General features: G+C 38.5%; 1 protein-coding gene across 4 annotated transcripts; it reads right to left on the reverse strand.

The window, feature by feature from the left end:
- Nucleotides 1–1,691: 1,691 nt before the first annotated feature.
- Nucleotides 1,692–15,607, reverse strand: LOC114460069 (E3 ubiquitin-protein ligase TRIM39-like). Of its 4 annotated transcripts, none has more exons than XM_028442093.1 (4): nt 12,140–12,388; nt 9,830–9,955; nt 8,934–8,988; nt 1,692–3,450 (listed from the first exon to the last, which is right to left on the reverse strand). In XM_028442093.1, the coding sequence occupies exons 1-4, from the start codon at nt 12,190–12,192 to the stop codon at nt 2,029–2,031; spliced, it is 1,656 nt and encodes a 551-aa protein (XP_028297894.1). In that variant the 5' UTR covers nt 12,193–12,388; the 3' UTR covers nt 1,692–2,028. The 4 variants fall into 4 exon arrangements, with proteins under 4 accessions (XP_028297894.1, XP_028297895.1, XP_028297897.1 ...); XM_028442094.1 differs by having other exon boundaries at nt 1,693–3,450; nt 8,934–8,985; XM_028442096.1 differs by having other exon boundaries at nt 1,693–3,396.
- Between the last annotated feature and the right edge of the window lie 8,641 nt (nt 15,608–24,248).

Consider the following 24,248-nt stretch of genomic DNA (forward strand, 5'->3'; position numbering starts at 1 on the left):
CGGCATGTACAAAAAAAAAAAAAAAATGAATGTAACCAAGTGAATGTAACCATGTCGGAAATAAACTGAATAAATAAAAAAAAAAAAAAAAAAAAAACTTATTTAACAATTTATTGGCCATATTATATATTTGTCTGTTATTTATCAAAATAGTATTTATTTCAAAATGTTGTTTTTTTATTTATTTCATTATGACTCTTTTAAGCTTCCATAGGAAAACTATGTGCTGACATTTGACAAGAAAAACACACAAAATGAGAAAAAAAATATGTAGAATTTTACACAAAAACAAACAAAAAATGCATGACGACATCAAAAACACAAAAAATAAAGAGAAATATACTAAATAAGTGCTTTGAGATGACTATTGTTGTAATTTGTGCTATATAAAATAAAGTTGAATTAAATTAAATTAACAAATAAACAAACAACAAAAACACACAATATGACAAACAAAAAACACACAAAATAAAACCATAAAAACACATAAAACAACAAAAACATGCAAGAAAAAAATACACAATTCTGACAAAAAACATAAAATGAGAAAAACACAAAATGACAAAAAACAAACATTATTCTTCCTTATGAATGTAAGTAAAATAATGGATGTTACAATATACAATTTTTAAATTTCCTTGAGTTTGTGACCAATTTTTTTTTTTTTTTTTTTTTTAATTTGGGAAAAATGTGTAGAATAGATTTAATAAAATTACATTATTTTGGGGAAAAAAACAAAGATTTATTTTTCAACAATTTGTGATTAAAAATGACTGCAATCATTAGATAAAAGCGTGGGAAAACTGTGCTGACATTTGACAAAAACACACAAAATGAGAGAAAAACTCCAACGATTCTATTACGTTTCTATAGTAACATGATTAACATAAATGTCCAGTGGACATTCATTGACCAATTGTTGCTGCAATGCTAATGTGTCTAAAAAATCTAAGGACTAATCTTAGATATGAGGAAGTGATGAAATCAACTGCAATGGCTTTATTTGACCACCAGGGGGCAAACTGTAAGAGCAGCAGCTACAACATGACATTCCTTTACGACACATAAGTTTCATGTTTGACCACAGGGGGCGCTCTGTTTCAATGAGCCTAGGATACAACACAATGTTTATGCTGGAAATAACATTCTGTTGTTCATCTTTCTGAGCTGGTTAAAGAAATACAATAGAATAGAATAAATCTTTATTGATGGTAAATTCACTTGTTACAGTAACACGATTAAACAAGAGCAGACGGTAAAAAACCAAAGTAAATGTCAACATAAATGTATTTATTCCTTTCATGAAAATGCAAACCAACATAGATTCCCCATGTACATCAAATAATATCACAGTCCAAATGTACAAATGAAAAATGAATTAAATGGGTTTCAGCTGCATCTCCAACAGCTTGAAGTAAATGAAGTAAAAAAGGTAAAAATGTGTAAATGATCTGAGGCACAATGTGAAAAATGTAGTTATTTTATTAAAATTAGTTATTACTTTATATTTGCTTTTTATTAAATGATAATTACACTGAGTATTTATCTAATTACTAATTATTATTTTATGTGTTGTAAAAGGATGGTTGAATAAATGTCAATATCTTAAACACCAAAACTTCACAGTTTTACTTTAATTAAAGGTTAAGATAATAAGTAAGAGTAGCAGTGACTTAAAAAACACTATTTTTATACATTTCTGCAATTGTTTTGTTTTCATTACATTTCATATAAAATAATCATGTTTCTATTTTACCATCCACTAACACCTTTAAACTAATCATTAAACAACTTACATGTTTGTACAATTTAACAAGTTTGTGGTATTTAAATAAAAAAAATCACTTTTTCAAACATATTTCATCACAATCCAAACACCAAATGTGAAACTTCTTTAATAAAATGTTTCCTCCCACTGTTGAGAATCATACATGTTAGGTTGGATGGAGTGCGTAACCAACCTGGAGAAGTGAATGGTTGCAGAGAACCATTGAATCTATTGTTGGTGAGACTTCATCATGACACTGATCATTCACTATGATTGACAGGACAGATGATCAGAGGTGCTGAGTTTTTACCACCATAGTTTAAACAGGGACTAAAGTATGGATGTAGTTTATGAGTGAAGCAGCAGTGAGTGAAGGAGTAGATCAGAGCTGCTGCATCTACATCATAAAAGGAGACCACACCCCCCTCATAGTCCACAAACACACCAACCTTCTCAGGAACACACTTCAGATGAAGAATGACTGGAGGATCATCACATGCTTTATACACATTTCCATCTCTGTGGATCACAGTCCAGTAACCATTCTTAGGAGTCAGAGAGATGATTCCCTTTCTGTTGATGGATTCTTTAACCACTCCTAAATCCCACTCAGTTTTTCCTTTAACCTGAACCTCAAAGTAAAATCTACCTGAACTGAAACTCTGTTTCCCTAAAACACAGGGACAAGGAGAAAATCTCTCTTTGTTGTCTGGAAGGTTCTTCTTCTCATCACTGTCATAAACTTGTTTTCCATCATCAGACAGGACGAGGTCAGGATGAGCTGTAAGAGGATCAAGAGTCACATCTACTGCAAACTGCTGCATCATCTTCATCATCTTCATCTTCATCTTCATCATCTTGTCACTGAGTGTGTCCTCCAGCTGAGCCACAGCTCTCAGCACAGTCTCCTCATATGATGATGGATGGACCATGACCTCTGTCCAGTCCTTGGTGGCTGGAGGAGCTTTCAGGGAGCAGAAGTGTTGGAGGAGGTGGAGGTGGTCTTCAGAGCGGGAGAGCTGCTCCACCTCAGAGCTTCTCTTCATCAGCTCAGAGATTTCCTCCTCCAGCTCTTTGATCAAACCTTCAGCCTCTTTCTCTTCTGCTTCCTGTTTCTCCTTCATCGTCTCCATCAGCTCCTTCAGGCATCTCTGAACAAGCTCCATCAAAGCAGTGACCATCTCCACACCTTCATCTTTCCCTCTGTCTGCAGCATCCTTCCTGATCCTCACTGACTCTCTGATCTCCTCCAGCTTCTCTCGTCTCTTCTGAATCATCTGCTGAAGGTCAGCATCTGTCTTCTCCAGCTCCACCTTCTTTTCTTCACACTCTTCTCTCAGAGGAACTAACTGGTGACTCTTGTGCTCCAAAACAGAACACATCACGCAGACACATGTCTGATCACTCTGACAGAACAGCTCCAGAAGTTTGCTGTGCTTTGGACACATTCTGGTTTCCAGGTTCTCCACAGGTTCCACCAGCTGATGTCTTCTCAGGCCTGATGCTGTCAGATGAGGCTCCAGGTGAGTCTCACAGTAGGAGACCCCACAGTCCAGGCAGGACTTCAGGGCCTTCACTTTGGTTCCAGTGCAGACGTCACAGGGAACTTCTCCTGGTGCTGCTGCTTTCTGCTCAGATTCACGTCTGAACTGAGAAACCATCTCAGAGAGCAAAATGTTGACCTTCAGCTGAGGTTTAGTGCTGAACACCTGATTACACACGGGACACCTGCTGGTGGTACTGGTGTCCCAGTGTGTGCTGATGCATGGTTCACAGAAGTTGTGTCCACATGATGTGGTGACTGGATCAGTGAACACCTCCAGACAGATGGAGCACAGGAAGTGATCTTCAGACGTCCCACTGCAGGCAGCAGACATGTCCACACACTGAGGGACAGAGACAAGCAGCACATTAACAGGACACTCTCATTGTTGTGGAACGTTCCTTTACTTCACCTCTAGTATTTAGCATTGATTCAGTCATCCTGTAGTAATGTGGACAGTCAGCTGTGCCTCAGCAGCTGAATGTAAAAGTGCAATAGTTTGAATGTTTAAGGTTCAAATTAGTTCTACGGTTCTCTCATATTGACACTGGAACTTTTCAAAACCATAAATTAGATTCTTTGCACTCTTTATTTTAATGTACAATCTTGTTTTCTTTAAAATAACCAAAATATTGTGTAATAACAGATTAAAGTTTAACATAGCACAAACCTTTAGGGGCTATACTACAAAGTTAAATAATTATATCCTGGATTTATCTCCGTTAGCGGGTTTCACCTAATCAAACATTGTCCGTTAGACAGAAGCTGTCCTACGAATCTTGATTACAACAAGCTAAGTTAAGCGTGTTGATTTCAGCCTGGCTACAATGTTCAACTGGAATCCTTGTCTGCTCCACCTCCTAAAGTGGGTCAATCCCAACATGTTAATCAGGGTTGGTTGTTGGATTCTATAGGTGTGCATTCCTCGGTTGCCATGGTGAATATTACCTTGTGAATCTTCACACCCACACAGGTAGTAGGTATTAGAGTACTTTAGGCAAGGCAAGGCAAGGCAAATTTATTTATATAGTGCATTTCATACTCAAGGCAACTCAATGTGCTTTACATGATAAAACATTCAATTGTTTAAAATCAATAAGAACATTTAAAATCATCAGTAAAATCAGTAAAATATATTAAAATCATCAGTAAAATCAGTAAAATCAATTAAAATCATCAGTAAAATCATCATTACATCAACAACATGACAAAAAGTCTCTCTCTCAATCATATGCAGTAGAGAAAAAAAGTGCCTTTAACTTTGATTTAAAAATGTTCACATTGGATGATGACTTCAGCTCTGCTGGCAGTTTGTTCCACTTCTTTGCAGCATAACAACTAAAGGCAGCATCACCATGTTTACTGTGAACTCTGGGCTCCACTATCTGACCTGTGTCCATAGATCTGAGAGACCTGCTGGGTTCATACCTGACTAACATGTCACTGATGTATTCTGGACCAAACCCATTCACAGATTTATACACCAGCAGCAGAACTTTAAAGTCTATTCTGAGGCTGACTGGGAGCCAGTGTAAAGACTTTAAAACTGGAGTAATGTGCTCTGACCTCTTTGTTCTGGTTAAGACCCGAGCTGCAGCGTTCTGAACCAGCTGTAGCTGTTTGATGCTCTTTTGGGGGATTCCTGTCAGAAGACCATTACAATAGTCCAGTCTGCTGGAGATAAAAGCATGGACCAGTTTCTCCTGATCTTTCTGAGCCATTAAACCTTTCACTCTGGAGATGTTCATTAGGTGGTAGAAGGCTGTTTTTGTGATAGATTTGATCTGACTGCTGAATGTAAGATCTGAGTCAATCAGAACACCAAGGTTTTTGACTTGGTCTTTAGCTTTTAAAGATCGAGACTCAAGATAATTGCTGACAGCAGTCCTCTTTTCCTTGTTACCAAAGACAATCATCTCCATCTTGTCATGGTTTAGTTGAAGGAAGTTTTCACTCATCCAGCAGTTTATTTTTTCTAAACAGTCACACAACACCTCAATGGGACCATAGTCATCTGGGTTCAGTGATAGATATAGTTGTGTGTCATCTGCATAGCTCTGATAATCAACCAGCATGAATCTAGCATGAATTTAGCATGAATCATGGTCTGCTGTACCTCGTAAAGGGCAGGGTTTTGTTTTATTATAGATTGGCTGTTATGAGCTTTGTTATGAAGATAATTTTAACATTTAATAATAATAATAATCAAGGGGTACAGCCTTAATTTAAGCCGAACAAGATGAGAAACAAACTAGATGACAGATAATGGTTTTAGTGTATTTCACAGCTGATTTAAGACATGGTTAAGTCATTTAGTAATTAAGAGCGTAATTGTAATTGACTTTCAGGTGGATGAAAATAACTGTAATTGAATTGTAATTGAACATGGATAATTTAAGATGTAATTGAAAAATGTAATTGACCTCAACCCTGACTCGCTCAGATCCTTGCCAGAACAAAACCTGGTCCTGACCAGGTTAGATGTTCAGCCTAAGTAACCATGGTGATTTAGCTCCATAAGACGTTAGCCAGCTTCGTAGTGTTGGAATGGATTATTATTCATGGTTTATTATTGTGTGTAATACTATAATTATATGTCTTTATACTCAATAAATATATTCAACGTTCTCACTGCCTATTCTTTGGAACAAACAGTTTCAGAACATCTGATTTCAACTTCATCATAATCTAACAAAAACACAAGCAAGTGCGTAAACGATGAGATTAATCAGATCTAAATAAGACAATCAGATTAACACTAAAAAGTCAGCTTGATCCAAAGTGTACAGAATCTAAATCATTAACAAATAAGAATAATTCTATTTTAAAAATTAAACTTAATACACGTTAAACAAATCATGTTCATATCCCTAAATAATCAAATAAAGCAGACCCAATAGACCCTAAATGATAAATATTAATAAGGAATAAATCAATAATCTTGTAGATAATTTGTATTGCTTTAAATTACCAGTAAATGACATCATTAACTACAGTAAGTGATCATGTGATTTCTAAATGTAAAACATCTTCTAATTTAAATAAATAGTGTAAGATTTAAAGGTTTAAAAACTGTGCTTTGACTTGTAAATGTCTTCCTGCATGTATGTCTTTATCTATGATGAGCTCATGTTTGACCCTGACAATCACTAATGTCTGACGTAGCACAACAAAAGAAGTCACATGACCCAGCCATGTGTCAGCCAAAGGAGGAGAAACACTAGATAACAACATGGAATCAAAATGCTAAGAAATCTAGGTTGGTGGCCCAGGGAGTGAGCAGACCCTGAGGCCCACAGCTGTGTTTTAGATGAGTGTCTGTTCTTCTATTGACTTGTTATTGTTGTTGATTCATTTTCTGTTCATCTCTAATAAATTGATTGATTGATTCAGCAAAACCTCTGACTATGTCTCTCTGTGTGTAATCTCAGGTACTGAACATGAGAGTTAGCTCAAAACTCTAACAATTGGTGACCCCCGACGTGCCTGAGACCATGAGACGACAAAGAGGTTCTGGACTCTGGAGGCGGAGCCAAAAAAGACGGTGAGAAGCACCTGTTACACAAGATTGTCACACATAGTAATGTGTGATATATTATCGTTTATGATTTATCGTCAAAAACATTCTCACCGGTAAGAATATGTCATCCCACGATATAAACGATAAATTCGCATGTGGGAAATTAGCGAGGGCCACGGACCATTTGTTCCTCAATTTAGCCAAGAATGACCCCCCAAAAAAACGTGTTCCACAGACCAAAACTGCCCCTGTTTGTCGTCAACAACTTCTTATTCTCTGGAGCAGAACGTTGTTTACGGAAGCTCTGCTGTGCACAGCCACGCCCCCTCACACACCGCTGTCTGTGTGTGTGTGTGTGTGTGTGTGTGTGTGTGTGTGTGTGTGTGTGTGTGTGTGTGTGTGTGTGTGGTGATGGTCTCAGCTACCTGAAGCTGCTGAGCTGTGATACATCATGAACCACTACTTGGTTAAAACCAGAAAACCATCAACAAAGTCAACCAATCCAAGTTCCTCCATCAGATCCACCCAAAGTTCTACAAACACGGGGACAGGGATGAACCTGGAGCAACGAATATGAACTGGAAACTCAACTAAAGCTAACTATGCTAAGCTAACTCACCGACACATTGAGCTAAGAGCTAACGCTAACCACTCCATATAAGGAACAAAGCAAGTAAAAAAACACGTCTTACTGTCATAAAACCACTGATTTGTTTATGATCAGATTTAATACTTTATGGAAGAATAAAAGATAAACATGTCACACGTTGTGTGAAATAAATGTTAGCATAAATGCTAACGTCACTATTTACTATTATTTAATGATATTTCACGTGTTCACAGACAAAGCTGGTCCCATTAGACTAATGTAACTATTAGGATTATTACACTAAATATACTGAATGATTAAATCATCAGCTTGATCTGGTTTAATTATAGGAAATCAGAGTTTTTTATCAATCATAACTTTATGTAACTCATTATCATTATTAAACAAGATTCAGCAGCAGTGAAAACACTAATAAAGTTATTTGTGCTTTTTTTTAAGAAAATCATTTCATTTTAAGTGATAAATAAATGACATACAATAACACTAATAGAGTGACACACATGCACTAATATAGTCTATAAAATATCAGCTCATGATGAGTCAGCAGTTATTGTAGCCTTTTCAAATGTGTCTAATGTTGATTTATTAACATTTATTTGTGTTTGTAAAGAACCTGTTTACACTAAGTTGTGAATTTATTTATGCTTTTTATTTAATCGTGATTTTTATCGTTATCGTGATAAATACAAGAAATTATAGGGATAATTTTTTTTTTTTTTTTTGTCAATATCGTCCATCCTTAGTACTTTCTGCTCAGATGGAAAAAAACACATAAAATGAGAAGAAAAAAAATCACAAAATTCTCTGGTAAATATTCTGAATATTCATTAAATGTATGTAATTGGAACGTCTGAGATATCTACAACTGAATTATTTGGTATTTTTTAAAAATGATTCATGTTTTCTGTAATTTTGACTTCATCCTGAGGGCCAAATTGGATGCTCCAAAGGGCCAGATTTGGGCCCCAGGCCTTGAGTTTGACACACGTGCTCTATGGGCTGAAACCTGGCTATTACATTTGAATGTTGCTATTGGCTGAGAATGATGCTTTGTCATGTTTATGGAGGCTTCTTACGTCACTGTTGGTCCCAGGGGGCCAAAGTTGTGGGCCGGCTTCCACCAACCACACACACTTTCAAAATAAAAGAACTAATGATGTGAGGAACACAAGAGTTATTTGAAATGTTTACGTTTTAACTTTTGTTGCCACGAAATGGAAACTTTTTAAATTCTGTTTTCTTCAGATTATTTTCTAAAAACTTGACAAATGTTGTGAAAAGAAGCCCAGATTTAATCGACCGCCCAATAAACAACAGAGAAAAGTGTGGATAACGTGACATTTGACCTGAATTCAAACTAAACATGAACACATGAACACGTGTGTGTGTGTGTGTGTGTGTGTGTGTGTGTGTGTGTGTGTGTGTGTGTAGAAGTACAGAGTGCTTTGATCACAGGCTAACACAGGTTTAGTGTCTTTGTAGACGTACACACCGTAAAGATGGAGTCAGGCTCAGCTCCAGAGGAACCATCCACACCCTCCAAGCTGCTGTGGAGAAGACACAGACACTCAGACATGCTGAGGAGCAGCTGGAGGAAAGCACAGGAAGCTCTGCTAACATCATGTTAACATCAGTAACAGTGGGTGATGTCCTGCAGAGCCACAGTCCAGTGAGTGTGGAGCAGCCTTTGGAGCTCAGCTCACGTGTGGAACATCTCAGCATGTTTCCACTGAACAGGAGAACAAGTCTGTTGGACTGAGGCTTTATTTGGCTTCAATCCTTCATTAATCTGAAGATCACACGCTGTCAAAGACTCACCTACACACTGGAGACCATTCCTACAAAGCCTTTTCTCTTTGACCTTTGTCAGCATAGATCTTTTAATGCTGGTGTTTCAAATGACCTGGACATCAGTCACTTTCTTTCTTTCATCACATCACACAGATGACTAGATTTATGAACATAATCAATAACCCTCTGACATGTCATAATCAATAACCCTGATACATGTAAAGCTACAAGCTCCATCGTGGGTCTCAGCTTCCTTCACAGCAGACTGCTCCAGATGCTAAACACATGTTTCTCTATCTGACTCCCTTGTTTTTCTGCTGCTTTTCCATCTACAGTTCAGAGTCCAAGAATCATTGTCTTCATCTTTCTGTCGACCCCCTTTTATGATGCTGTGTGTGTGTTTGCTTACACATTTATCAAGTCTAGTTTCTGGTTTACAGAATCTGACACCTTCACTGTTTGCTGAGATTTACATCAACACCACTTCAAATAACAAACAAAGTGCTGAGTCATGTTTACTGATGTTTTATCAGTGTGGAGTGAGAAGAACCTGGACCATCAGGAAGACAATAAACAACCTTCTTTATGTGGACTCACCATGGGTCAGTAGATGGACCTCCTTTGAAGTGAATGAGCCTGTCCATGGACTCGTTACTTCCAAAGGACTCACAGCTGGGTCCAGGTCCAGGTCCAGGTCCAGGTCCAGCAATTGGGAGCAGCTTCCTTGAACACACACAGACTGAGAGTGTAACACTAATGTACAGAGGTGTGAGTGCTGAGATCTGACGTGGTCTCACCTCTGAACATCTATAAAACAACATTTGAAAAACACACCCACAATAATGGTTTTAAATGATCAATGTTTGGGTGATAAATGTACAAACTGCAGCACATTTGATGCTGGTGCACGCTCACATGCACGCGCCTGCAAAGAGCAGCTGTGAGGTGAGTGAGACGATGACAGAATAAAAGTAAACTTATAAACTCTGTCTAGAAATATTTTGTACAAACTGTACAAGACAAAAGTTTATTGCTATATTTTAACTGTGTCAAAGGAGAGCCTCATTAAACAGCAGCTGGAGTTAGCACACATGCTAATCACTGTTAGCAAAGACAGAGCAGCGTAACTAGCTAACGTTAGCTTCTCTTCTTTGTTTGAGAACAATGTCATGATTTCAGGGCAGAGAATATTTATCTATGGAGAAGAAAACTGGATAATGAGCTAATGGAAGAGATGACGGTGTGTGTGTGTGTGTGTGCGTGTGCGTGTGCGTGTGTGTGTGTGTGTGTGTGTGTTGATCATAATGTTGTAGATGTTGTAAAGAAGTTGTAACATTAGTCAAAATCTAGGAGACTAAGTTATCTTCCTAATTATTAATTTAGCACCATTTTAATAAAATATATTAACCTTACAGTAGCATTTGTAAAAATTTTGTTTACAATATTTTGTGGGAAAAAGTGAAATTTCCATAACCAATAAAAAAATGTTTGGAATAGTTTTTTAATAGTAATTGATGTTAGGGATGTAACAATTAATCGTAAGGCAGTTAAAAATCGATTCATAGGTGTCACGGTTCACATCGATACTGTGAAAATTGAATCGCAGTACTTTTTTTAAACAGCAGATGGCACTATATATATTTATCCTTCTCTTGACCAGAAGTGTCAAGAGAAGTGTCTGGCCGCCTTCTACTCTTAAACATGTTTATAAATGGGCGGCAGTAGCTCAGCCAGTAGAGACATGGGTTGGAAACCGGAGGGTGGCCGGTTCAAGTCCCAATGCGGACCAAAATACAGAAGTTGTTCTGGTAACTGGAGAGGTGCCAGGGCACTTGAGCAAGGCACCAAACCCCAACACTGCTCTGGTGCGCTCCCTTCATTGGTGAAGCAGCCCCACTCTGACATCTCTCCATTGATGAATGTCCACAGGTCCTGTTTGTGCATGTGTGTGATTCGGTCCTGTGAGAAGCATGTCCTTAAAAAAAAACAGTGTAACAAAATTTCCCTTCAGGGATTAATATAGTAATTAAAAATAAATAAAAATAAAATAAATGATTCCTTTCCCCTTTAGCACCGAAAGGGTATCTGTAATATTACGTGAATATCTGTAAGAGTCACGTTTTTCTATCAGCTCTGTCTGCTAGTGCATAGAATCTCTTCTTCACTGCAAGAATTTCTGCATGCCAACCGACCACTGGGTCACTGGTTCAAACAAATATCTGCCATAAATACAGTGAATTTTTTTTTTTTAAAAGTCCAATTGTTAAGGCACAAAATACATTTTCAGTTGCACTTTTAAAAAGAAAAAAGTTAAATTATGCAGTTTTGCATTGTTTACTATAGAACCAGAATTTAAATGAATGGGCTTCTTCTTCATTTGTATTATTCCTTTATTTAGTTCATTCAAGATTTATGTTTTAGTTAAATTGCATTGTTTTGAATAGTTTATCAAGGTATTTTCTAGTAAAGGAATATTTTTCAGTCATCATTTGTCTACAGTCCCATTTTGTAAAATAAATCGTGAAAGAATCGTATCGTGAACCCAGTATTGTGAATAGTGAATCGTTACATCCCTAATTGATATGAAATTTAATTAATTGGGGCGACCGTGGCTCAGGTGGTAGAGGGGTTGTCTGCTGATTGAGAGGTTGGGGGTTCAATCCCAGTCTATACTGGTCTATGTGTTCTTGGGCAAGACACTGAACCCCAAGTTGCTCCCAGTGGTTGACCTTGCATAGCAGCTCTGTCCCATTGGTGTGTGAATGTGAGTGTGAATGAGCTGATATGTAAAGTACTTTGTGACCTCTGTTTGTGAAATGTGATATAGAAATAAACATTATTTACTAATTAAAATAAACTTTAATTCATAGCTTATACACACACACACACACACACACACACACACACCTCTGAGCTTCAGTCTGGATCTCATGTTGTTCCTTCACCGTGTCCTGATCCATCTATCCACGTCACGAGATGATGAGCCAATAATATGAGTCAGAGACAGACAGCGCTACCTGAGTTACATAATAAAGAGTTCAAACACATATTAGAGAAGATAAAAGATGTCAAAGCTCAGAAGTTTAACAGAACACTGACTGGATGAGAGTTAGTGCCACACACTGTGATGCTAACGCTAAATGCTACTAACTTGTGGTCACACCAGCAACGCTTTATTTAAAATTTAATTTAACATTTTAAATTATACTAAACCATTTCAAAGAGCTGATTTATGTTTATTTTTAATGTCTTTCCACCAATCTAGTGAAACTATTGGTTTTTTTTTTTTGTTTTTATTTCCTTTGATTTATTTTTTATTTAATTTTACATTTTTAATTCCACTGACTGAACCAGTGGTATTAGGAGTCAGATTGTGTATTCTTTATTTACTAAGCTAGAGAAGCTGTTTTTTTCCTTTATTATTTAATTTCACATTGTTAGTTGCACTGACTGAACCAGTTAAATGTTGCTTGACAAAGCTAGATAAACTATTGGTTATAGATTGTTGTACTGGTGCAGAGTTATTAAATAAACAAGTAACTCACTACATTTATATCTGTTTATTTGTTTAATAATAATACAAAAGACAAGTTTAAGTCAAGTCTGATACATAAAAGAAGGATCTTAGTCTTTTCCACACAATGAGACAAACCATTTGTTTGGTAATTCATTCTTATTTATGTATCACATCAGTATCAGCCAATAGGAAACGCCAGATATCGGAGGTGAAAAAGGAAGATTGGTGCATCCCTAGTCATAATAATAACAGAGTAATGTCAGCCTTTATGTACAAAACTTAGTAAAGTGTGACCTCATTTTCTCCTGTGGACCAAATCAGATGCTCTGAAAGGCCAGATTTGGCCCCTGGACCTTGAGTTTGACACATGTGATGTAGAGTTTTCTCCAAGGTGAATGTCCAATATACAGTATGTTCACATTTGAGTATTATTTTTCTTTGTCTTTGTGCTATGCAGTGCTTGTCTTTTCCTTTGTGTATCACAATAACACAATGGTCCGTCACTAGTTTACAGTGTGGCACCAGTATGTGGACAATGTCACCTTTGGACTTTCACCCAAGGAAATATAACACAAGACACTCAGGCCTGTAAAAAGTTATAAATTATATAAAACATATCATAAATGCCAGAAATTATTTGAACAGTTTCACATCAAACTTGTTGAAATCGGTTGGAAAATGTGTGATAAGTGAGGATACAGGTGCAGGCCCGTGTCGCTCTGCATTAGCTAGCATTAGCATTAGTCTAGCATTAACTTAGCATTATTCTAACATTACCATTAGATAAGCATTATTCTAACATTAGCATTAGCTTAGCATTAACATTAGCTTAGCAATAGCCTTACGTTAGCATGAGCATTTTCCTGACAATTACAATAACCTAGCATTAGCAATAGCCTAGTATTGACATTGACCTAGCATTAGCTAAACATTGTCCTAGCAATAGCTGAACATTAGCATTAATGTTGAAATGGGTTGGAAAAAGTTGAAATTGTTTGAAAAAGTTTGAAAAAGTTGAAAAAGGTTGAACTTTTTCAAAAGTTTGAAAAAATTGAATTGGGTTGAAAAAGTTCAAAATAGTTGAAATTTTTTGAAAAAGTTGAAAAAATTGTAATGGTTTGAAAAAGTTGAAATTGTTTGAAAAATTTGACTAAAAATGACTGCAATATTTAGATAAAAGCGTGGGAAAACTGTGCTGACATTTGACAAAAACACATAAAATGAGAGAAAAACTCCAACGATTCTATTACGTTTCTATAGTAACATGATTAACATAAATGTCCAGTGGACATTCATTGACCAATTGTTGCTGCAATGCTAATATGTCTAAAAAATCTAAGGACTAATCTTAGATATGAGGAAGTGATGAAATCAACTGCAATGGCTTTATTTGACCACCAGGGGGCAAACTGTAAGAGCAGCAGCTACAACATGACATTCCTTTACGACACATAAGTTTCATGTTTGACCACAGGGGGCGCTCTGTTTCAATGAGCCTAGGATACAACACAATGTTTATGCTGGAAATAACATTCTGTTGTTCATCTTTCTGAGCTGGTTAAAGAAATACAATAGAATAGAATAAATCTTTATTGATGGTAAATTCACTTGTTGCAGCAACACGATTAAACAAGAGCAGACGGTAAAAAACCAAAGTAAATGCCAACATAAATGTATTTATTCCTTTCATGAAAATACAAACCAACATAGATTCCCCATGTACATCAAATAATATCACAGTCCAAATGAAACAAATACAAAATAACAGTGGAAAAATATAAAAAGTGTAAGTCAGACATAAATGTACAAATGAAAAATGAATTAAATGGGTTTCAGCTGCATCTCCAACAGCTTGAAGTAAAAAAGGTAAAAATGTGTAAATGATCTGAGGCACAATGTGGAAAATGTAGTTATTTTATTAAAATTAGTTATTCTTTTAGATTTGATTTTTATTAAATCAAAATTAGACTGAGTATTTATCTAATTACTAATTATTATTTTATGTGTTGTAAAAGGATGGTTGAATAAATGTCAATATCTTAAACACCAAAACTTCACAGTTTTACTTTAATTAAAGGTTAAGATAATAAGTAAGAGTAGCAGTGACTTAAAAAACACTATTTTTATACATTTCTGCAATTGTTTTGTTTTCATTACATTTTATAGAAAATAATCATGTTCATATTTTACCATCCACTAACACCTTTAAACTAATCATTAAACAACTTACATGTTTGTACAATTTAACAAGTTTGTGGTATTTAAATAAATAAAAAATAAAAAAAACCCCACTTTTTCAAATCCCACTTAGTTTTTCCTTTAACCTGAACCTCAAAATAAAATCTGCCTGAACTGAAACTCTGTTTCCCTAAAACACAGACACAATAAGAAAATCTCTCTTTGTAGCCGTGCCTGTGTCGTCATTTCGGAGCCACAGTGTTTTTACAAATGTATTATTTGTGGTTCATGAAAACAAATTTCACAACCAACAAGTTGCAGACATGTTTAGCTCCGCCTTTCTCTCCTGCTTGTGTGTGTGTGTGTGTGTGTGTGTATATCACACACGTCACTCAGTCACATTAAGGAAGGTTGTGGTCATTATACAGGATGGATTAAAGAATGAATAAAGGATTGTTTTATCCTGTTCTCCTTGTTATTATCACATTATAAAAAAGATTAAAAATACCAGGAATTAGTGCTGGTCTCCAACGGTCTTGACGGAAAATCCGTCAGACCTTTAAAATGTTGGTCTCAAGACCAACACTGGTCTGGACTACTACAACACTAGATGATGATGATGAATGTTAGCAGCTACACTCACCTCTCTTTGAGTCCAGAGCTGACAAACAAAAGTTGAAGAGTCTGCTCTGCTCTCACACTCTGTCCTCTTCTCACGCTGACTCATCAGATCATCTATTATTAAATAAGTAATGAACCATCAATGCTGTTTGACCAGTTTGGTGTTTCTGGGTTGGAACAGCGATGAGGAAACAAACACTATCAGCCTCAGGTTTACTTTATCATCTCCTTTCCTTTGGAAATATCCTTCCAGCATGAGCGTCAGTAGCACCACCAGGATTTTGATTGTGGGTGGGCTTCCAGAAAACTGGATGATCCAGTTAAAATAAGCTTCTTTCTACATTCACCCATTAACAAGTTGTTACTAGTCATGTTGGTGTGAAGGGGGGGCTATGGGAGGACTTGATGGGGAGTGGGCGGCTGAGCTGATGGTAACTAGTCACTCATAATGTTACTTAAAAAGGCTTGAGCACTAACTTTATTGATTTCATTGCATTCCTCGCTGGTGTGGAAGCAGCCTGTGGGCGGGCTTAGGAGTCCAAACGTGCGGTACATGTCTGTGATTGGCTGATAAACTTCACTCAAAGTTACTTATTGGATTAAACTGTTATGGGGCGCAGGTCTGAGGCTCAGGAAATAGATTTAAAAGATTTATTTTTAAAATAAGAAATGTCCTGAAAGGAGGAAGAAAAAAAAAAACAAAAAAAAAAAAACAGGATACTCACAAAAATCTACCACTGCTGGACAGAACTGATAATTACTAACACTGACTCAAAATCAAGAACCAATGGGGAAAACCTAGACTAAACTAAGGCTGAAAGAGCAGGGAGGCTGAACTTAGTCCAGAGCAGGAGGACAGGAGCAGAGTGGAGAACAGGCTGTAGAGGTGTGTGGTGGAAGCTGGGATGGTGATCTGTTTGGGTTGGCGGCAGAGATTCTCAAGAGGGGAACTTTGAATATTCCAGGGGACAAGACGAGATGTCGGAGGCTGGAGGAAGCTGGTCGGGAGGATTGCAGGAGGAGCTGAACAGGGGCGGTCACAGAACTGAAACAGAGGAGAATGAATGGGATTAGCCTTTAGCTTCAGGAATCCGAACAGAAACACACAAAACGCTTAGAAAGTGACTGAGAAAGTACTACGGTCCAGCCTCAAATGGTGGTCACAGGCCAGGTAAATATAGAGAGTGAAGTGAATGGAAGCAGATCAGGACACTCTCCACACAGGTGAAGTTAATCAGATGATCACCTCGTACCAGCCCAGCAGCTTCTGGAATCAACTCTGCACGCCCACCTGGAGGAAAACAGAGAAGAGGGGGATAAAGGAAGACAGGGAAATACTGAACTTATGTGGCAGCAGAGGTGGAGGGCGTGACAGAAACAGCTTGATAAAAAAACTCATGGGGAGTTCCAGTCAAAATTTCCCACTCGGAACTCAGAACCATGACTTCCTAGAACAAGTGGAACGCAGCATACTGTGTTTGAAATCCCTCACTACTCATCTCATGTTCCATTGGGTCAGAATGGTTGACCCAGGTCCCCAATACTAATGTTGTGGGTAATCAAATTTCACACAAAGGACATGTGCCCAAGCTTGGTCATGACTGCTTTGAAACATTTCCCATCATGCCTTGTGTTTTTGACCGGTGTCATTTAAGGTCATGTACACGGTTAGCATTTACAAGACGCCGTTCTAGGAAAAAGCTTATAACTCTAGAATGCAAAGTTCAAACTGCTTCATATTTGATACACATGATGACCGTACAGCCATAAACAAAACTCAAGAACCAATTTACCCATAATGCCTTGCGTTCTCAGAGGGCACCGCTTCTGTGGTCGTCCTACGCCAGCAGCTCTAGCGGCAAGACGACATGTTGTGTTGACTTCAAAACACTGTAGGATGAATCTTATTAGATGGAAGCACATTGCTATGGCAAATAGAGCAGGCTGTGAAAAGTGGGAGGGGCCTATCATGACACACGAAAATCCCTCGCCATAACTACGCCGTTATACGAAAACGCTTGCAACTCCAGAATGCAAAGTTCAAAGTGCTTCATATTTGATACACACGATCACTGTCCAGAGCTAAACAACAAACAACAACCAATTTACCCACAATGCCTTGCGTTCTCAGAGGGCGCCGCTTCTGTGGTCTTCCTACGCCAGCAGCTCTAGCGGCAAGACGACATGTCGTGTTGACTTCAAAACACTGTAGGATGAATCTTATCAGATGGAAGCACATTCCTATTGAAGAAACAACAGACTGTGGCCAGTGGGAGGGGCCTAAAATGTCCCTGGAAAAATCTTCGCCATCAACACGCTGTAATAGGAAAATGCTTATAAGGCTCCAATGCAAAGTTCAAACTGCTTCATATTTGATACTGTTATGGTCAATTATTATATTCATCATCATATCGTCAAATGTATGTTCATGTGTACAATTTGTCATGTTTTAATACATGACGACTCCATTACTCTTTACACTTTTGAACAGCTGAATCATGATTAAACAGTACAGATCGTATTATTCTCAGTGCAGCACAGTCTCTGCCAAGGCCAGAATCTCTGCTCGCATGCAGCACACACTATCATGGAGATAAGGGTGGCGCCACATCTTCCTCATAACATACACATCTTCATCATCCTCAAATCTTTCCACTATTGGGCATCTGACTCTCCCCTCCTCCTTACCCCAGAGTGGAACTTTGTATAAAAAGCTTAAGCTTTGAAACTGTTGGGCGGGGCGCGGCACTTCCTTCGGACGTCCGCCTGGACGGATGCTAATTTTGTTTTTACTTTGTTCCATCTTGTACCTTTTTACTTAGCAATAGAATAAACATTTTTTATATAAAATCATCAATGCTTCTCCTGGACTCCATCATTCAACCAGAGCAATGAATCATGTCTCCAAATGAGGTCAACCGTAAATTCAGCCGTAACAATTGGCGTCGACGAACTGAATCCATCTTCTGCTCTGTGGGGCATCGACCGTGGACCAGCACTGGGTCGACACACTTGAAGCCCCGGGGCTGGCCCGCGGTGGTCCGCCCTCGGACAGAGACTGGAGCACGAACCATCGGTTGAACCTCAAACACCAATTCGGACTAAGTTAAAGCTGCCTTTATAAACATATATGTATAAATTTTCATTTACATATATATTCGCTCTGTGTTGATTTTTTTTTTGGAACCAGTCAAGCATTGTATTGATTTTCAGCTTTGAGCTTTGATTTTGATCCTCAGCTGTTCTGTGTTTTGACGCAGTGAATAGCCATGAGAAAGGCTCAAATGGTTGCTTTTTAATGCTGTAGGTTCTCTCTGGTTTTCTTCGGGCTCGGATATTTTGTTTAGGCATAAAATACGGCTGGTCATTATTTACTTTGGTTTTGTTCGGACACCCACAGCCTGTGAGGTCCTGACCATAGATAGACGGGCAACCAAAGTTTCCAAAACATCCCAGCGGAGTTTTACTTCTTTTTTTTGTCTTTGTTTTTATTTTGTTTGAACGTGAATTGTTGTTTGGCTTTAATGCTTTCATTTGGACAAGTGTCAGCTTTCGGCTTCTGTGCGCCTTGATTTTTTTTGGGTTTTTTTTTTTTTTTTTTCTCTCGGAGAGAGAGTCTCTCACACACACATACACACACACACACACACACACACACACACACACACACACACACACACACACACACACACACACACACACACACAAGAGAAAGAGTGAGAGCCAAACACGCACGCACGCACCCACGCACAGAGAGAGAGAGGGAAGCCCGCGCACACACAAACAAGCACGCACGCACACGCACAGGCACTCGCACGGGCGCGCATGCACAGGCACGCGCACGCACAAGAGAAAGAGAGCCAAACAAACACACACGGGCTGCTGTGTTTCTGGTTTTTTTTCCTCTCAGAACGAGGACACATACACACTCAAAGGAAAGATAGAGGGAAGCACGAGCACGGGCGCACACGCACAGCCACACCCACACACAAGAGAGAGAGGTGGCGCCCCTCACTGGCCAGTTTAGTGCACTACACACTTGTGACACAACATTGTGATTTCTCACTTCTCCCCTGCCTACAGAATAGTGCCATTACACACAGACACTATTTTTATTTTAATTTTAAATTTTATTTTGATTTCATGAATGATGGGTTCACTCTAAAATGAATATGAGCAACACACACTCAAACACACACACACACAGATGAATACAGTATTTCATTTTATTTTATTTTAATATTACTGTTATCATCATTATCATTTTTTTTAATTTTTTTTTTATTTATTTATTTTTTTTATTATTATTCTGTTGTTAGTTTCTGTTGGCTTTGTGGTTGCCCCCCTGAAGAAACGACATCTTCAATGAAAGAATGAAATCACCTTCAACTCTTACGCTAATGAAATGTCAACATCATTCAAAGGACCAAGCATCAGAAGGAAATGGACAATCAAAGGTGTGTGACCTTTCAGGACTCAAGGACTCAACTCCCATTCAGCAAAGCAATGCTGAAATAACTCGCTCAGTCCCAAGTCAACTCTTCATCGTCTATGAATGGGCCGCATGCCAATGCTGGATTAACACATCCTGCCCCATCATCAAAGACTGAGAACCTGTGGGCGTCGGAGTGGACACTCCCCCACCAATGAGTTGCGAGTTAAATGCCACGACTACTGCCTGAATGATGGGCAGCAACTGCAGACTGGTCACACGTCTGCTGGAAATCTTCACCAAAAAAAGACACTGTTTCAAAAGCCACAAGGATACCAAGCCACAAGAAGTCCACCACAGCCTTTGGTGGTAGTGCTAAATCACTTTAGCCTTGAACTTTGGCATGGAGGGGGACAACTAGCAAATAGCCAACAAGCTTCTCCTTCGCACAATACTAACCCCTCTATCTTCTGACTGTGGACTAGATTATTTTGTTTTCATTTATTCTCTCACACGCAGACAGACCAGACATACAGTCACACACCCACATTCATAACTATGAGAAACACAGGACCACCAGAACCCTTCTGTTTGCCACATGAGACCATGTGTGCCCATCATTTATCTTTGCTCATTTATTTACACTGCTTCTGCCTTTATGAGAAAAGAACAAACAAAGGGGAAGAAAATAGTGTTACTGATAAGGTTGTTTTTGTTTGCTTTTCTTTCATTTATTCTCTTGTTAAGGGGAGGCCCCCACAATGCAAGATATGTTTACATCCGCTGAAGAAAGAGCCCTCTGTTGCCTCAGCTTTTGGAGCTGAAGTTTTAATTTTTTATTATTTTTATTGGCCATGATTTTTTTTGAGCTCACACGTTTTTCTCCTTTGTTATTTCTGAACGATTCTTCTTTTTCTCTTTTGTTTTTACTCAATTTCAGAAAAATTGAGACAGACATTGAGGACTGCAGCCTCAACCAAGTTTACATTTTGACATTTTTTGACCGATACCCTCGTAAACAATCTGTACCTTACCCTTTTTGAAGCTGCTTGCGACAGACAGCCTAGTTCAACATTCATTGTTTTCATTTTGCGCGCCTCCCCCTTACCGCGTCGGACTGTCTGGCAGGCCCAAAGCCACTCGACAGCAGGGGGGGGTACCAAATTTTTCCTGAGAAAAAATGTCCCAATAGTCGCTATGAGTACATAGGCAATTACTTTTCAAACAAGAAGTCCTGGTTTAATGTGCAGAAAAAGGATAAACCTTGCTAGGGAAAGCACTCTTCGGGGGATAGTGGTCCACCTGATTTGATACATGCTTGGTAACCGAAGACCGTTCTGAACAAATTTCTACGTTCCCTTTGAGTGAGGGTTATTAGAGGTTGCGTGCTCCGTTCAATCTTAGAAGTGCCCAAAAAAAGTCCTGACAGTCTGCGTTGGTTTATAATTCTCCTGCTAATTCGGAGGGTTTTTTTAATCTCCGGAGTAACGAGTGGTCGAGTTTGAAATTTTCCCTAGCTTTATATTTTAAATAAAGTCACAGGTTGAGAGGTTACCCTTCCCCCATACTCCTCCCAGCTTTATATTTTTCTTAAAGTCAGAAGTTGCAAGGTTCCCTGGAAATTCTCCCTACTTTATATTTTCATAAGGCCAGGTTGAGAGGGTCTCCGGCTAATTCAGATATTTGTTTTAAGTTTCTGGAATTTGCAGCTGTTGAGAGTTTCCCCTGGTTGCAGACCGGGGTTGAGTTTGTTGTTAGGCATGGCCATGCGATTCCTGCCTGATCAGCAGATGAGCAGACTGTCAGTACTACCAGGGGCAATAATCTAAGTGTAGACTCCGCCAAGGCGGAAGTAAAAAGGAGCGTACCTCTTAGTAATCAGACGATACCAGTAAAAAGCAATTAATTAACACTAAAAGGTTGCCAAGCATGGGGGGGCAATAAGAGCTCATTGACCCCGAGAGAGGAGGTGGACTGGCTATCGCCGCTGGTGGGTTAGATGAGACCTATATTCCACTTAGACACTATGCAGCAAAACCTTGTGAATGCATGGACGTGAAAATTGAGGCATGAACGTGTGCGGTGCATGAATGACTGAATGATGACACGTTACGTATGCCTGAGAGAACCGCGTTGTGAGTGCGAATGTGCCGTGGACGTGTCATTGAGTGATTGACCGATGAATGGCTGTTTGACTACACATGTTCCTCTGTTTCACCTTCTTTTCCTCCTGGGTTTTGATGCACTAGATCTTCTCCCTGTTTTTGCCAATTATGTAGTGGGGTGTTCAGAAAACACTGCTGCTTGTTAAAAATTATGGTTTTAGGCCTTGGGCTTTTTCTGGGTGTTTAAAAACACCAAACGACGTTTTTTTATATATGATACCACTTTCAGTGGAATGACTGGCTTTGACCTTGACTGACCTTACTGTTCATGTTCAGTGTCCATGTTTTTTGTTGTTATATGTGTATACTCGTTGTGGTGTGCACTTGTCTACGTCTTCGTCTTAGTTGTTGTTATTATGTAGCTTTTTCCAAAATACAGGTCGCTGTAAGGAGACGAATCAGATCCAACTAAAGAAAAGAGATATTTTAAATTATCCAGTTAAGTCTTAATGGTTTCCTCTCTTTCTGTTTCTGAGTGTTTCCTAACAGAAAATGCCACCGCCTTCTCGACTCCGATCCTGCCTCCCTTCGCCGGCATGCCTGGTCACTGCTCTTATGATGAAGGATGAGAATTAAAGGGAAGTATTGTCCATAACTGTAACTGGGAAGCAATGGGGAAATAGATTGAAATAGACACGTGACAATATGACATATTGTGGATGTTCTAACATAATATCTATTCCAGAGACTACAGAGACTTCCAATCCAACTGCGAAAGTGAGGACAGATCTTCAAATTTCCAAAGGGAGCATACAGTTGACCCTGGCTTTGACCTTTTAAGGCTGAGGAGGAGGAGGTCGAGGAGGTTGGAGGGCACAAAGGCAGGCGGACACAAGAGAGAGGAAAACGGAGACACATCCAAAATGATCAGATAAGTGATTTTCCAATGATATTTATCATATGGTTTTAAGAATCCAAATGTATTCTTATGTAAAAAAGGGAAGGGAGCGGGCCAACGTCCCTCTGATTTTTGATTTATATTTTATCATAGGAAAATAATATACCCCAAAACCCTCCGACCATTTTCTTCTTGTTCCAACAGCACTTAGTGTGCAAGAGCATAAAACACCTTCACTGGGTTTAGACACTTTTAAGGGAAAAATTAAGTGTACTCAACATTGGGTTGGTGGCCCAATCTGGGTCGCCTGAGATTTAAAAAAGGGTCCTCCTGAAATTCTTGATAATTGATTGAAATAAGAGATAGTTTAAAGTTAAGTAACTTCCAAGCATTTAAGGAAGCTCTCCAAACCGTGCTGGGGCTCGTCACCCCTACGAATGGGATAAATACAGAGAGCAAAAGACAATATGATTGTTCGACTCAACTTAACTTTAATTCTGTCTAACCTTAAAGGGCCAATAATCTTGCTAAACTCTGGTTCAGACACAGAATAGGAGACACTTTTGCCACCAATTGACCTTCAAAATTAAGTAAATTACATCTCAAATAATAATTATGAGGGAAAATAATGAAATAAATGAACTGACAAATTCAGCTCTATGAAAGAATTAGGCTATGTAATTAGGTGTGGAGTGTTAACATTATTCAGAATAAATAAAGGATAGAATAAGATTTCTCCTTCACAAATAAGAGATAGAAAAATAAAACAAACAATTTAAATAAATAAATAACATTATTTATTTATTTGGTTAAACTCATTTAGCTTTCTCACATCTCCATGTCTCCCAATTGTATGTATTCATCTTGAGAAGACATGTAATCACACTCCACACTTCTCCGTCTGACTTGCATGTCCTTGTAAACAGTGGTTCTCAAATTGTTGCTTCTCACCAGGTAAGTAGATGTACCACAGATAATCACTGCAACTCCAGCTATGCTTCTTCTTACTCCAGGAAAAGAAAATCGAATTAATACTTCCTGCTTTTCTTTCAGCCTCATATTTTCCCACTCGCGTGCGAATGGGCTACAGAGCTAGCATGGCTAAAAGCTCACTAACCCACACCTAACCATTGTGTGATTGTGCAGCAGCACCTTTTAGGATCTGAAAAGCTCTCAGATCCTGACCTCTGACCTGTCTCTGCCTTCCTGGCCATACTAACTATTCATTTAGTTAAGTTAACTAAACCTAACACCCCTAAAACTTT

The sequence above is a fragment of the Gouania willdenowi genome, unplaced genomic scaffold (assembly GCF_900634775.1).
Source record: "Gouania willdenowi unplaced genomic scaffold, fGouWil2.1 scaffold_390_arrow_ctg1, whole genome shotgun sequence".
Classification (NCBI taxonomy): domain Eukaryota; kingdom Metazoa; phylum Chordata; class Actinopteri; order Blenniiformes; family Gobiesocidae; genus Gouania; species Gouania willdenowi.